At 38.5% G+C, this 12,135-nt stretch overlaps 1 protein-coding gene across 4 annotated transcripts in view; it reads left to right on the forward strand.

Annotated features, from left to right (window-relative positions):
* TNFAIP8 (TNF alpha induced protein 8) overlaps positions 1-12,135 on the forward strand; it is a 65,084-nt gene that overhangs the window by 20,744 nt on the left and 32,205 nt on the right. The window contains exon 1 of one of the 4 annotated variants that reach the window (XM_026091099.1): positions 8,025-8,151. The exons of 2 other annotated variants lie outside the window; for them this stretch is intronic. In XM_026091099.1, the coding sequence (XP_025946884.1) occupies position 8,151 (1 nt within the window). In that variant the 5' untranslated portion in view covers positions 8,025-8,150. Of the gene's footprint in view, positions 1-8,024; positions 8,152-8,818; positions 8,840-12,135 lie in introns of those variants that run through there. One more of the 4 variants, XM_026091100.1, reaches the window with a different exon arrangement.

Below are 12,135 nucleotides of genomic sequence, written 5' to 3' on the forward strand. Positions count from 1 at the left end.
AGTTGTGGGCTTTCACCAAATTAAGGTAGCTTTATTGTAGTTAAATGTATATATAATACGTGTACATCTTAAAAAACAAGATCTGTAATTGTTCAAATGAGATTTCATTGCACATTGTGGCTTTATTAAATGAGAATGAAATACAGGTCATTTGGTGTAAGATGCCCAGTACTACAGTGACTCTGGTATAAAAGCAGAAGAATAATGTCTTCTTTCATGAAGAAAATGATCTAAAGAGTGCTTCTTAAAAAGAAGAAAATAGTACTGTGGTATCCTAAATCTTTTCCTGGATTATGAAAACTTTCTTTCAGACTGCCTCATAATTCAAAGAAAATGCAGAAATGCAAGTGAAACAATGAAGAGCTTTGTGAATCAGACCTGAGATCCAGTTGGGTCTTCAGAAACAGGCATCGGGTAGACCATACAAACCCTCTGTAGAATAGCTCTTGCCATGTCTATTATTGTGAAGGATTTGGACATATTTACATAGATAGGTTCAGATGTAAGCAAACAAATATGTGCCATCCTCCAAACTGATAACATGTGAGCCAGGTTTGATCTAAAAGCTTGAATTAACAAGCCCTATGAGATCTGTCCTGAAATAGTACAGGCAGATTTTTCACAAGCTGCTTAGAGTTTTTTGTGATTAACATTTGCTCCTTATGAACAGAATGTTTGGTCCATATGGCTTATATATTGAAGCTGAAAAGTTGTAAACTGTTTAACAAGTTATAGCGCTCTAAAAATTAAGGCTCTGACAGGGTTCTGGCAGATTTAGCTGTTACAGCTTGTGTTACCTTCGCCTCTCGAGGAGTCTTTACCCCCATTCTGCAGAAGTTTTAGTACCTTGTGATAAAACATATAAGGGTGGTGGACTGTAAAAGTGCCAGTACTTTGTCCACTCCATGTAACACCCCAGGATCTTTGTGCAAACCCAGCTTTATTAGTGGCTGACACTGATACCTGTGAAGAGGGACAGCTGTGGCACAACTGTATGTCCTGCTGCCTATGCTAGAGGCATGGTAACCTCCAGTAGAGGGACAGTAAACCAGCACAGCTCAGTCTATGAGAGTATACATTTTGGAGTCTTAGTCACAAGTGCAGCTAGCTGAAGCACAGTTTCAGGTTCAGGTGAAATCCGTTGGTTTACGTGCTGTCTACCAAGAAACTTCTGACAAGGAAGCTTTCTGGATGCATCAGTTCTTCAGTGAAATTGTTTTGCTTGACATCTGGAGCAACTGAAGACTTTGGAGAATCTCTACAGGACAGAGTAGGATGGGTGGCCACCTATGTATCTGTTCCAGGGATTTCGAAAGCTCTTTTGGGATCCCCGAAGAATTGTAGAAACTCAGTGAAATACCGCAGAGTCCTTGAGATGTGGTGTTATTTTGCAATCCTGCTTCTAAAAAGTACATCCAAGCAGAATAGGTCCAGGTTCATTTGTTATCTGTCAAGAGAGGTTGTTGGAGCTTTTCAGAAGCATTTGCAAGATCAGTGTGCTGAGGTTGTGGAAATTCAGGGTACTTCATCTGCATTTAGGAGAGATAGGCACAACAGTTGCAGCACAGTCCTGGGACAAACTGAGTTAATATATAACATCATGATAGTGTGTGGACCAGTTTTCTTTTTAAAACAAAAAAACAGACAAGACCACAGTCCTTTTGGTAGCTTCCTTTTTTCTGACATAAAGGAATAAAAGTAGATCTTTTGAATATCTTACAAATTTATATATTAATTAATATAACTTGTTCTAATTTCAGATTTACTTTTACAGTTTAAACAGGTGACTTCTATATTTTAGGAACCTTGATTATAATAAACTAAAATATATCATGAAGTGCCTCTCCATGAAGCCTAATAACTTTGAAACTAGTACTATAATACATAGTTCTGTTGAATTTCATAAGGGGTGATATTTAAGAAATGCAGATAAGTTGATAATTGGGTGTGGATCCAGCAAGAATTTTATAATTTTAAAATATGAAAATAGTTGCACTGATGTTTAAATATATGAGTATGTTGCATATAAATTCTTTATGTTAACATCATAATTCTTATGGATCAATATGACATTGTTTTCTGTTATCTAGACATTAGTTCTACAAGCTAAAAGCTTTAGCCTCATGAGTTATGAAATGTATTTCCTAAGTTACAGATTTATGAAGTCTTAAATGTTTTCCTGATTGTTCCTCTTTATATTTTTCTTTTTTATGTACTATATTATTTCTCATTAACTCTAATGCTTGCTCAGATTCTGCTGTGTTTTGTGTGATTATCTATAAGCCATCTCTGCCTCAGATGGTTTCTGAGCTACAAATTGTTGGGAGAGTGCTTGGTGGCAGTATTGCCGTATGTCTTGTGCTCTTCCTGCTTTTGGCCATTGTTGAAGGTAGAGTGCTGGGCCAAATAGACCTTTGTTTTGAGCTGGTACAGCTGTTCTTATGTTCTTAAGTGATTATTTAAAGGGATGAAAACTTGCAGCATTTGGGATGAAATGTAATTCTTCTCAAAGATGACCTTTAAAAACCTCTTAAGCTCCCAGTGGCAAAAGCTGCTACTTGTATGCTTCCCTAATTACCATAATTTTTCAGTCACCCAGCTAACCCCTCCGGTTTGAAACTGTGAGGTTTCTAGTCCTGTGAGCTGATGTGTCTCCTAATGAAGAGCCCAGTGTGTTCTGAGGTTTAAATGTAGGGTAAGAAAGGGTGCCAAGGAAAGCCTTCCTCTTGGCAGTTTCTTTCGCCAGTGTCAGAGAGATGCCAACTTTGGATCTTTCACTATAATGAGGAGGAAGAAAAAAGTCTGCATTATGGGAAGAGTGTCCAGCTTTTTCAAGGGCAGATCAGACTTAGTTAGAAAGCTGAGTACTCTGGGCCATCCCATCTCACAGACTACGGTATAGCAAAGTATCTCTGTGCAAATCCTGTCAGTCGCGCAGATAATGGTGAAAGAAGAGAACTACTTGAGAAAATGTAAAGAAAAAATGTGTGCAGCCAAAGGTCCCTGAGATTCTGAGTAACCTCAGTATTTGGCATTTTGATGATTATTGTAATAATAGGGGAGCCAACCCTGGCACAATGTCGTACTACAAGTGAGCTTAGAATTTCATCCTCCATCAATGAGGATTGTTCTCAGAAACAGAGACCATGGCTATTCAAGCATCAGCACAAAAAAAGTATAATCTTGGGAAACGTTCAGGTCTCTTTGGTGACATTTTCAAACAGTGCACACAGCATTCAGTGCCATCAGTTCTAGATGGTCCCTATTTGTGTACATCAGCCTCAATCTGTCAACATCAGTTTGTTGCTTGATGTCAGGCTGTTCTGTAGTATTAGTTTATTTGTATTTGTGCCATCTCAAGATGCTTCTTCTTGCACAGGGACAAGAAGGGATGTAACCATGCTCTTGATCTCCATCCCCTGCAGTACAGTGGTATCTCAAATAGCATCCTCCCTGCCACCTCAGTTAAGGCTCAGTTAAGCATACTCTTTCAATGTCTGCTGCTGCCATGAAAGATCTGAGGGCCTTTCCCAAGTTGCTGAAGTGTATGGTGACAAGTCTGCAGAATCTGATGGAGGCTCTGAGGGTTTCTCCTGGTATCCCGTTGCTACACAGATTGTAGTAGGCTGCTGCAGGATGTCAGAAGCCGTGAATGTCTCCATATTCTATTTATATCAAATACTTGGGAAACACAAGTTTCACATGATTTTCCTTCTTAATTCAGTGATTTCCTCTTTATCTGTCTTGAACTGATTTCCTTCATTGCTGTTTGACTCTGAAGAATAATAGACAGCTTAACTTGGTGCTTGTGATAAAACTTGTATTTCTAAGCTATTCTTAAGAGTAGCACAGTAAATTGATACTCTCTTCTCTCAGCACTAACAGCTTATATTCAGGAGACTAAATGCTTAATTTGGATTCTCAATGCAAGAGGCGCTGGAGTCACAACAGTAAGGACTTACACTGCTTCTGTTGTCTTTAGAGGAATTTCTTGATGGTAGAGCTCTTTATTTCCTTATAACAAGCAGACTGTAGTTAAAAATCTTCAACTTGAGAACTAGAGATTTTTTTCACCCTTGTTCCTTTATGAAGCCAAGGACTATAAGATACTTGGGAAGTTTTCTGCACAGTCATTGAAAGAAGCTAAGATAGAATTTTTTCTTCTCTAGAACCACAAACTTTGCCTCTGTTATTTAACATTACAACCAGTCATACCCATCCAGATATTCAGAAAAGGAAGTGGTGCTATTGCTGATGTAGACCATCTTCCTGTCTTTGCCTCCAAATCTATCTCACCACAACATCTTTGAATGTATGCCAGAAGTTTTGAGCTTCTCTGTTTTTTCCTCCTCTCTTCTGTGTTTGGACACAGATTGTACATTTTCCATTTCACTTGGAACTGTGTGATCCTGAACATCACTTTTAATGGTTACAACATCCTGTCTAGCTGTAGTGAAACATGTGATGGCATCAACTGACATAACATCTCATGCCAGACTCCACATAAATTGCTGCAAAGTTGTCTACAATCCCTTATGATACCTGTGATCACAATCCTGCCAAGGATTTTAAATTCTCTCTGAGCAGTGCAAGGCAATACAATGTTTTTAGGGAAATATCCATCCAGATTCAGACAGCATGTAGTGCTCTCCTCAGCTTGGGAGCACACCAGGATGGTTAAGGTACAGCATTTCCATATACCTCTGTGCAGGAGCTGCAAGCCTTAAAGAGTGATGTCCTGCATTTTTTTTCATTGAATCAACAACTGTCATGCTTCAATGTTGACAGTTAACAACTATAATGTATCACATAAACTTTAATGAGATCTTTCTCCTGTGTAAGAAAGTCATTGACCTTTGGGCAGTTACCTTACAAGATTTGGTTAAGGATCTGGACCACGAGAGAGGTCAAGAAACAAGGTTGAAGGTAGAACATTTTGGATTAAGAAACTCCTGAGGCTGAGCTTTCATTTTGTTTTTGTTTTTTTTTTAAAAAAAAAGCTATTCTGCTTCCCAGGCATTTGGTTGCCAGCATCACAATTGGATGCTTTTCTTCTCCCTCAGTCTGAGGTATCTCTTCTTCAAAAACGCTCAGGAATTCCAGAATTTTTATGGTCACCAGGAGTATGCTGGGACAGCCTTGGTTCCTGAACCTCTTTCATTTTGTAATCTGGTTTATTTCTGCCACATAAATGTGTGGGTTTCTCAGAACTATGAGGAATACCAGTCAGGATTAATCTATGCAAGTGATAGACTATGTCTTCCTATCAGGCCTCAGTTAGGTTCCTTAACCATTTTCCTTTGATTAGAGATACTGTTCCACAGGATACCTTAATCTAAAGCAATGATGTCTCTTACAAGGGAGCCTTTCAAGCCCACAAATAAATGTTTTGCTGCTTCTCCTGGAAGAAACTGATGGTGAATAGGAAGGAATAAGTACTCATTTGAAGGAGAAAGGGAGGCTGTTTAATAGTCCCTGGAGGTTACTCCCATTGCATTTTCCGTAGTCACATTCACATTTCTTCGTCTTTCTGCCTCAAATCCTGTCTTGTAAGAGACATCATTGCCTGATTTGGAGAGCACTACTGTCTGTGGATGCAGTGTGGTTGTTTTTGGAATATTTCTGAACTGTGTATCAGACAGGCCGTTGTCTAATATTGCTGTCTCATTTTATAATGAATTGAGGTTTATACAGACTAGAATGATAGCACAGGCTTGAGGTAGACTGTTGAATATATTCACTGAGTGTCAACATTGAAAACAAACATTTGCCCTAAAAATAACTGTCTTAATTTTCATAATGAAACTGATCCCCAGCGACTTTGTAATTGCTAAAATGCATGTAAAAGTAGAAATACATATGTGAGTGACGTGAGTCTTGCAAGTGCCTTCTCACACGCCAACTGTTGATTTTCAGTCACTACCTAGCCTTTATCTTTCACATTATCACTAGCCTTGTTTTTGATGAAGGCTTATCAGAGGCTTTGATCAATAGCTGCTCTCTGGTTTGGTGCAGAAACAGATACTATTTATTTGTTGAGGGTTGGCAGATTTACTCAGGATACATACAGTTTCATTTGTCTTATTTAGTCAAAATAACATTTATGTCTTGTTTGAGTTTTAGTATAAAACATCTGTGAATAATTAACTGCCATGTACAACCCATTTTAGAATAGGTATTTGTAGTATCAGTGTCTACCATGTTTTTACTGTACTGATACTGTGTGAAATCAATTCTGTTAGTTTATATTTTAAGGAGGATTTTTTAATATCTACAGGAGATCTGGAGAGGAAAATGCCAATAATGCACCTAGGGATGTCAGCACACAGCCCTGGGTCGGATGCCTGGGCCCCCGAAGAGAGTTGGCCAGTTCAGCTGGAATTCACAACCACCAGTGGGTTAAGGAAGGGCTGGCCTGAGCTTCAGCAGGAAATACTGGCATGCAGGAGGTCTCGGTGCCTCTCCCAGTGAGGCACCTTACTCTGGACAGAAAGGCACTGCCTGCTTCACCCTGGAATTTGTTGTCTGGGAGTTTCACCTCTGGAATGAAGCCTGTGGGTGGTGGTTGTTCAAGAGAGAATGAAGAATTGGTTTTTTTTTCTGATGATGATAAAGATCAAATTATGTGGAGGTGCTAATAGAGAAATTCAGAGTAGAAATAGGTTGTTTTTTTTTTTTTTATACTGAGGGTTGGAACTAAAAGATTTTGAAAATTTCATATTTCAGCCAGTGTTGAATATCTCAAAGCCAGTTCAATTTTGATTTCATTTAGGAACCATCTGGTAAAAAGCTATAACCGGTGCTTAGTTGGAGATCAGATAAGAGGAGTATGAGTTTCTGTGATCTTCAAATACATTACAAAATATGATACATTATGAAAGTAATCTCTTAGTTGTTTTCAGATCTTTGTAGCACAAACATTATTAACTATGAGCTATTTCGTTTTTCTCTTGTGCACACTGGCCCATGTACCTCCATAGCTCTGCAAATAACTTTTAAGCTGTATTTAAAATACAGAAAGGAGATAGCATTTATATGTAATGCTTCTTGGAATGTCAGTGCTGATAGAGACCATATTTCAAAGGAACTGGAAAACCAAATGGAGAATTGATACCCCACAGTTACTCATTTTTTGTGTATTGTCAATAGAGTCTGCAAAGGAGCTTTGTAGTGTCATACTGACATTTGCGATACCTTATTCTTAAAATTATAACACTTCATGCTGAGTGTGTTTGTATGCTTCTTAAAAACTAAGCACAAAATACACACAAAATAACACACAAAATACACATTTTGGTTAGCTAGCTTTTTTGCTTTTTCTTTTAATCTTTTTGGCAACATTTTTCTCCAGACAGCAGCAATATATTAAGAAAGATTTTATTAGCCTTAACTGCTTGTATATTTTAATGCAGTAGATTTTTTCTGTTCAGTATACATTCACTTTTAAGTGTTTGTATTTCATCTATTTCTGATTGGTATTGGAATAAATGCCAGAAATGTGGTAAAATCCTCTCTGACAAGTAGGATTTTTTTTTTTTAATGTAGTCATTAGGGTCAAAAGTCTTGTTACTGTTGATCAGATAAATATCCTTTTGTGTTTTTCTTGCCTGTGATATTGCAGTGAGGTTTTCTTTTATACCCTGTTTTGTTTTGTTTAATACAAGGAATACTTCACCTCCTGCTGGATTCCAGGTATCTACCTGTGGAGAGTGCTGTGTTTGAATTCCTTAGGGAGTTTGAAAAGGAATTAGATTACTTGCGCAGTGTCCACTGAAGAATGGTCTTGACTTGGTCACAAGCCTGAAGGTCAGTCCACATTTACAATATAAACTGCGGAGTGAAAAACCACAGTGGATTATAGAACCAAACTCTCAGGAAACAGGGAAACATGACAGCTTTAGTATTATGTTGCCCAAACATGTTCGCTGTTTACTGTTAGGTAAGGTTCTGTTGACTTTTTTCTGATGTTAAAAATACATTTTGTTATGTGGGTGTTGGAATGATCTGTTTTGGGAAGGCACCGCATTAGCTTACAGTCGAATATATTTGTAGCCTGGCCTCATAATGCTACATTTCACCTCTGCTTTTCCTCTCTAGAATCTACTAGATTTGCTGCTGCTTTCTACCTACAATCAACTAAGCTGAGATCAAGTAAGCTTGTGTGGATAAAACAATCCAATTTGAAGGAAATAGCTTTTTAGTTAAGTGAATATATAAGCTTTCTACAGAAAAGATGTTTTGCTGCTTTCAGTTAATGTGTTCTTTAATACTGTTATTTTAGTTTCAGAGTTATGTCATGGAAGACAAATATCTCATATCTGATATGGATAAATGATGGAGACTTGTTCAATTTTGCTTAGAGAGAAAAAAACATTGGCTAATCAAAACATTGAGGGAATTCTTACCTCCTAAGTAGCATTATTTAATGTAATTTGGGAATGTTCTGAGTGGTGGTAATTCCTGCTTGCTCTTTTTTCATAGGGAATGTGAAAGCATTTGTACTTTCATTTAGGACATAATGTTTTAAGCTAACCAGGAAGTAGAAAATATGTATTTAATATTTGGTTTTATTTTCTCAGACTTCTGAAGACATGATAGGGAGATGTAGCCCAACACTGATTAAACCCAACTGTCATAATTTGTCTTATATTGCGTCTGTATTGCTACAATTCAACTGAATTTGAAAAATAAGATTTTAATTGGCATTCACCAAAAAATGTGAATAATAAGGAGGAAAGGATTGTTTTGTGGGGTTTTTTGGTGTTTTTTTTTCCCAAAATAATCAAATAATCTCTGTCTTACAGCGTGCACAGAAAGGACTACTATTGGCCAATTTTTGGTAAATTTCCTTTCTTTGCCATTTGAGTTGCTCATAATTTTCAAAATAGTTTTGCCTTCATCTGGAAGTAGTGAGACTTTGTATTTTCTTGGAAGCACTTAAAGAAAGCAGTAACCCTTCAGAGTGTTTTGCCAGTTTGGTGAAAGCGGTGTGTGCAGTCTTGATCCAGGGCATTGCCTGCTCGTGATGGGCAGCCCCATCTGACCTCTTCACAGGAGTGGCAGTTTCTGCCCTTTGGTATCAGTATTTCACACTTTTATGTCACCACGGGCGGGAGGTCGTCTGGGTTCCCGGTGGCTAAGGCAGGACTGCAGTCCCCTCGCCATCCCCACTGGGTGCCTGGGCCCTGYGTCTGCCCAGCCTCTTCCCTGGGAGGAACATCCTTTCTCCCAGTTGTCCCCTGAAAAAGGGGGCCTAGGGCAGCCCGGGTGCCTCTTTCCTCCAGCATCCCCCGTGTTTCATCCATCCGTGAAGCAATTCTGCTCGTCTGGTGAGAGGGAAGGCTGCCGCTAACTTTGGAGCCAGGAGAGCGAGTGGGTTATCCAGAAAGCTCCCCCTGGTACAGCAGGGTGCATGCTCCCCTTCCTGGAAAGCGGAGTGACAGGGTAGGGAAGGGAAAAGGTACAGGTGGAGCAGGGGGGCTGAGCCGTGTCAGTCCAGGCAGAAACGGGGGGCAGAGGAGAGATACCACAAGTATCACAGTTGCATCAGTACCTTGCAGGTTACCTAAAATTTTATTATGCGTTTAAAGTCATAGAGCCAAGTTGTTATCACTGTGTCATCTGTTACACTGTTACCTAGACATCGGCGTCTTGTAGTGCAAAATTGAAGTCTTATCATAGCTGGGATTTGGGGAAAAATGATAAACGTTGTCTGCTGCTGTCTGATGTGTTGATAACTGATCTCAGGTGATGACTGCTACATTAAAGGTGTTTGGTTGTCATGACCATCTGATTTTGTATGATTTGCAATATGAAATTTTAATATGCGGGCATGTGCGAAGCGAGGCAACTTTTTTATTTTTTATCTGCACTTCAGCTTTGCACGTCCTGTTTCGTTTTGGTAGCGGAAACAAAAGCCAAGCCTGAAGACCTGCTATTTTCGGGGCACTGTTGCCACCTTGTGGCAGTGGCCGAAGCTAACAATAAATGCTCCGTGGCTTAAATCAGCCGCTGACAAAAATGACAAGTGAAAATGATTTGTCAGCTCCCCAAGCTGGCGGCTGCCCTGCACAGGGCTCCGGCAGGCAGGAGCAGCCTTTCATCGCACGGTTGAGCACAGGCAGGGAGAAGAGCCTCATATTCTTTGCTCCCAGACGCTCCTTCTGAGCCGTTAGTATCTCTTCTTCCCATTGTAAGATAGAGGATGAGATCTATTTTTGAGGTTCACATCTGTGCAGCACATAGATTGTCAGATGGGAGTCCTTATAAGAATGCCAAAGTCATTTATTAACATGTAATACATTTCCCAGTAGTGGCAGAATGTGTGGATAATCTTTTTTTTATTATTTTTCTTGCCCTGTTTACTCCCCATAATGACCAAAGATATTAACTCTTTTACGTCCTGAGTCTTGAATTATGAAAGCACACTGTGAAGTGCTGAGTGCAGTGCAGCTCCAACAGACAGGCTACCTAAGCAGTTAACTATCTTAAGGCTGTGCTGCAATTCAGCTTTTAATGAAGAAGATATTGAACAAATAGACTAAGAAGTGTCATTCAGATTTTGTTATTTACGTCTCTTTCTTGCAACTAAATACTTGAAATAGTTTGTGAAGGTCTTGGAATAATCCTGTGGAATGGTATTAGGTTTGGGACAGTACAAATTTGAGTTATTTCTATTACTACAACATTCTAAGAACTAAAGGATGAATTTCCTGTAAAGTGGATAAAATACTTTGACTTGGGCTTTCTTTTGTTAAAGAAACTTATTTGGGCTCCAGCTAAAATTCCTGTTTTATTTTCATTGGAACTCTTAGAAGCAATCAAAAAAATCTAGTGTTGACATTCCAATGTAACGCTAATATGCCAAACATTAGAGATAACACCTAAAATTTACCTGCGTTGCTCACTAGCGTAAGCCTCTCTAATATCTGGAAAAATGAGTAAACTGTGAATGACAGTGAGAATGCCACTGTTTCTTTGTGAAGAACTTTGGTTTCTCTTGGCAAAACACACAGTGGAAGATACGGTGTTATTAGTGACTACTCTTAATAGCTATTCTTTCTTAACAATTGCGCAGAATTACTGTCTTATAAGTTAAAGTAAAAATTTCAAAAGCATCTGTATCTCATTTTCTGAATGAATATTTGACTTGTGAGCCTAACTCTTCAAAAGGATGGTGCACCTTAGGCTCACTGCTGAAGCAGGTGTCTTGTCCTTTCCTTGTCTGGTCGTTCCTCCCCTTCATCAGCCTCACCTTTATGCCAGCATAAATGCTCATATGGCTGTGCAGCAATGCACAAGATCTGAGAGCTAATTTAGGTTAAAATTCTCCTGGCCAAATAAATAAATAAATATATGTATATATAAAGTTAGCTTTAACTGGAATCTTTCTTTTGGGGACACTGTGTGCCTATGCTAGCATGGCACGTGGAGAGGAAGAAGAGCAAGATGATACTACTTTTTTAGACAGTCACTCTGACTTAGACCAGCCTGTGATGCTGAGTTCCTAATGCACTTTAGTTCTGAAAATATCACCACGAACCAGGATAAGTGAGTGCTGAAAATTTTCCTTTTAAGGTTGTCACAAATTATCTTTTTTTAATTTATGTTTGGGTCACAGGAACCAATTTTTCAGCACTTGTTCAGAACAATCCTACCTACCATTTTACCCAAAGAAATCCAGTTCTTACAAGTATTTTTTCAAATTCTTAAGATGAGTTCAGTCTAAGCTTTAGGCAAATAATAAACTGATTTAAAACCAGTTTGGAACATGCAGAAATCAATATGGTTCTTTGAATGAACACCACATAATTAGCTACATCTGCCTTGTGAATGTAAACTGTAACCAAACTGAATTTTTAAAAAGTAAATTCTGCTTAGATTTAATATCCATTTAAATCCCTCTTTTAATCTCTCTTATTTAAATTTGACCTAAAAGGAATTTTTTTCTCATAGCTTGGTATTTTTATAGTTTTGTTTGATTTGAAATGTTATCTAGATAAGATTGCATTTGATATGCAAGTGATGTTTTTAGCATTTGCATGATTAATGACTTTGGCATCTAAAAGTTTGATTGTTACGTATTAGCAAAATGCTTGGATTATTAGCTTGAAATTGGAACACAGCCCTCAAACT

This window comes from Apteryx rowi, unplaced genomic scaffold (genome assembly GCF_003343035.1).
Source record: "Apteryx rowi isolate R43461 unplaced genomic scaffold, aptRow1 scaffold_899, whole genome shotgun sequence".
NCBI classification, from domain to species: domain Eukaryota; kingdom Metazoa; phylum Chordata; class Aves; order Apterygiformes; family Apterygidae; genus Apteryx; species Apteryx rowi.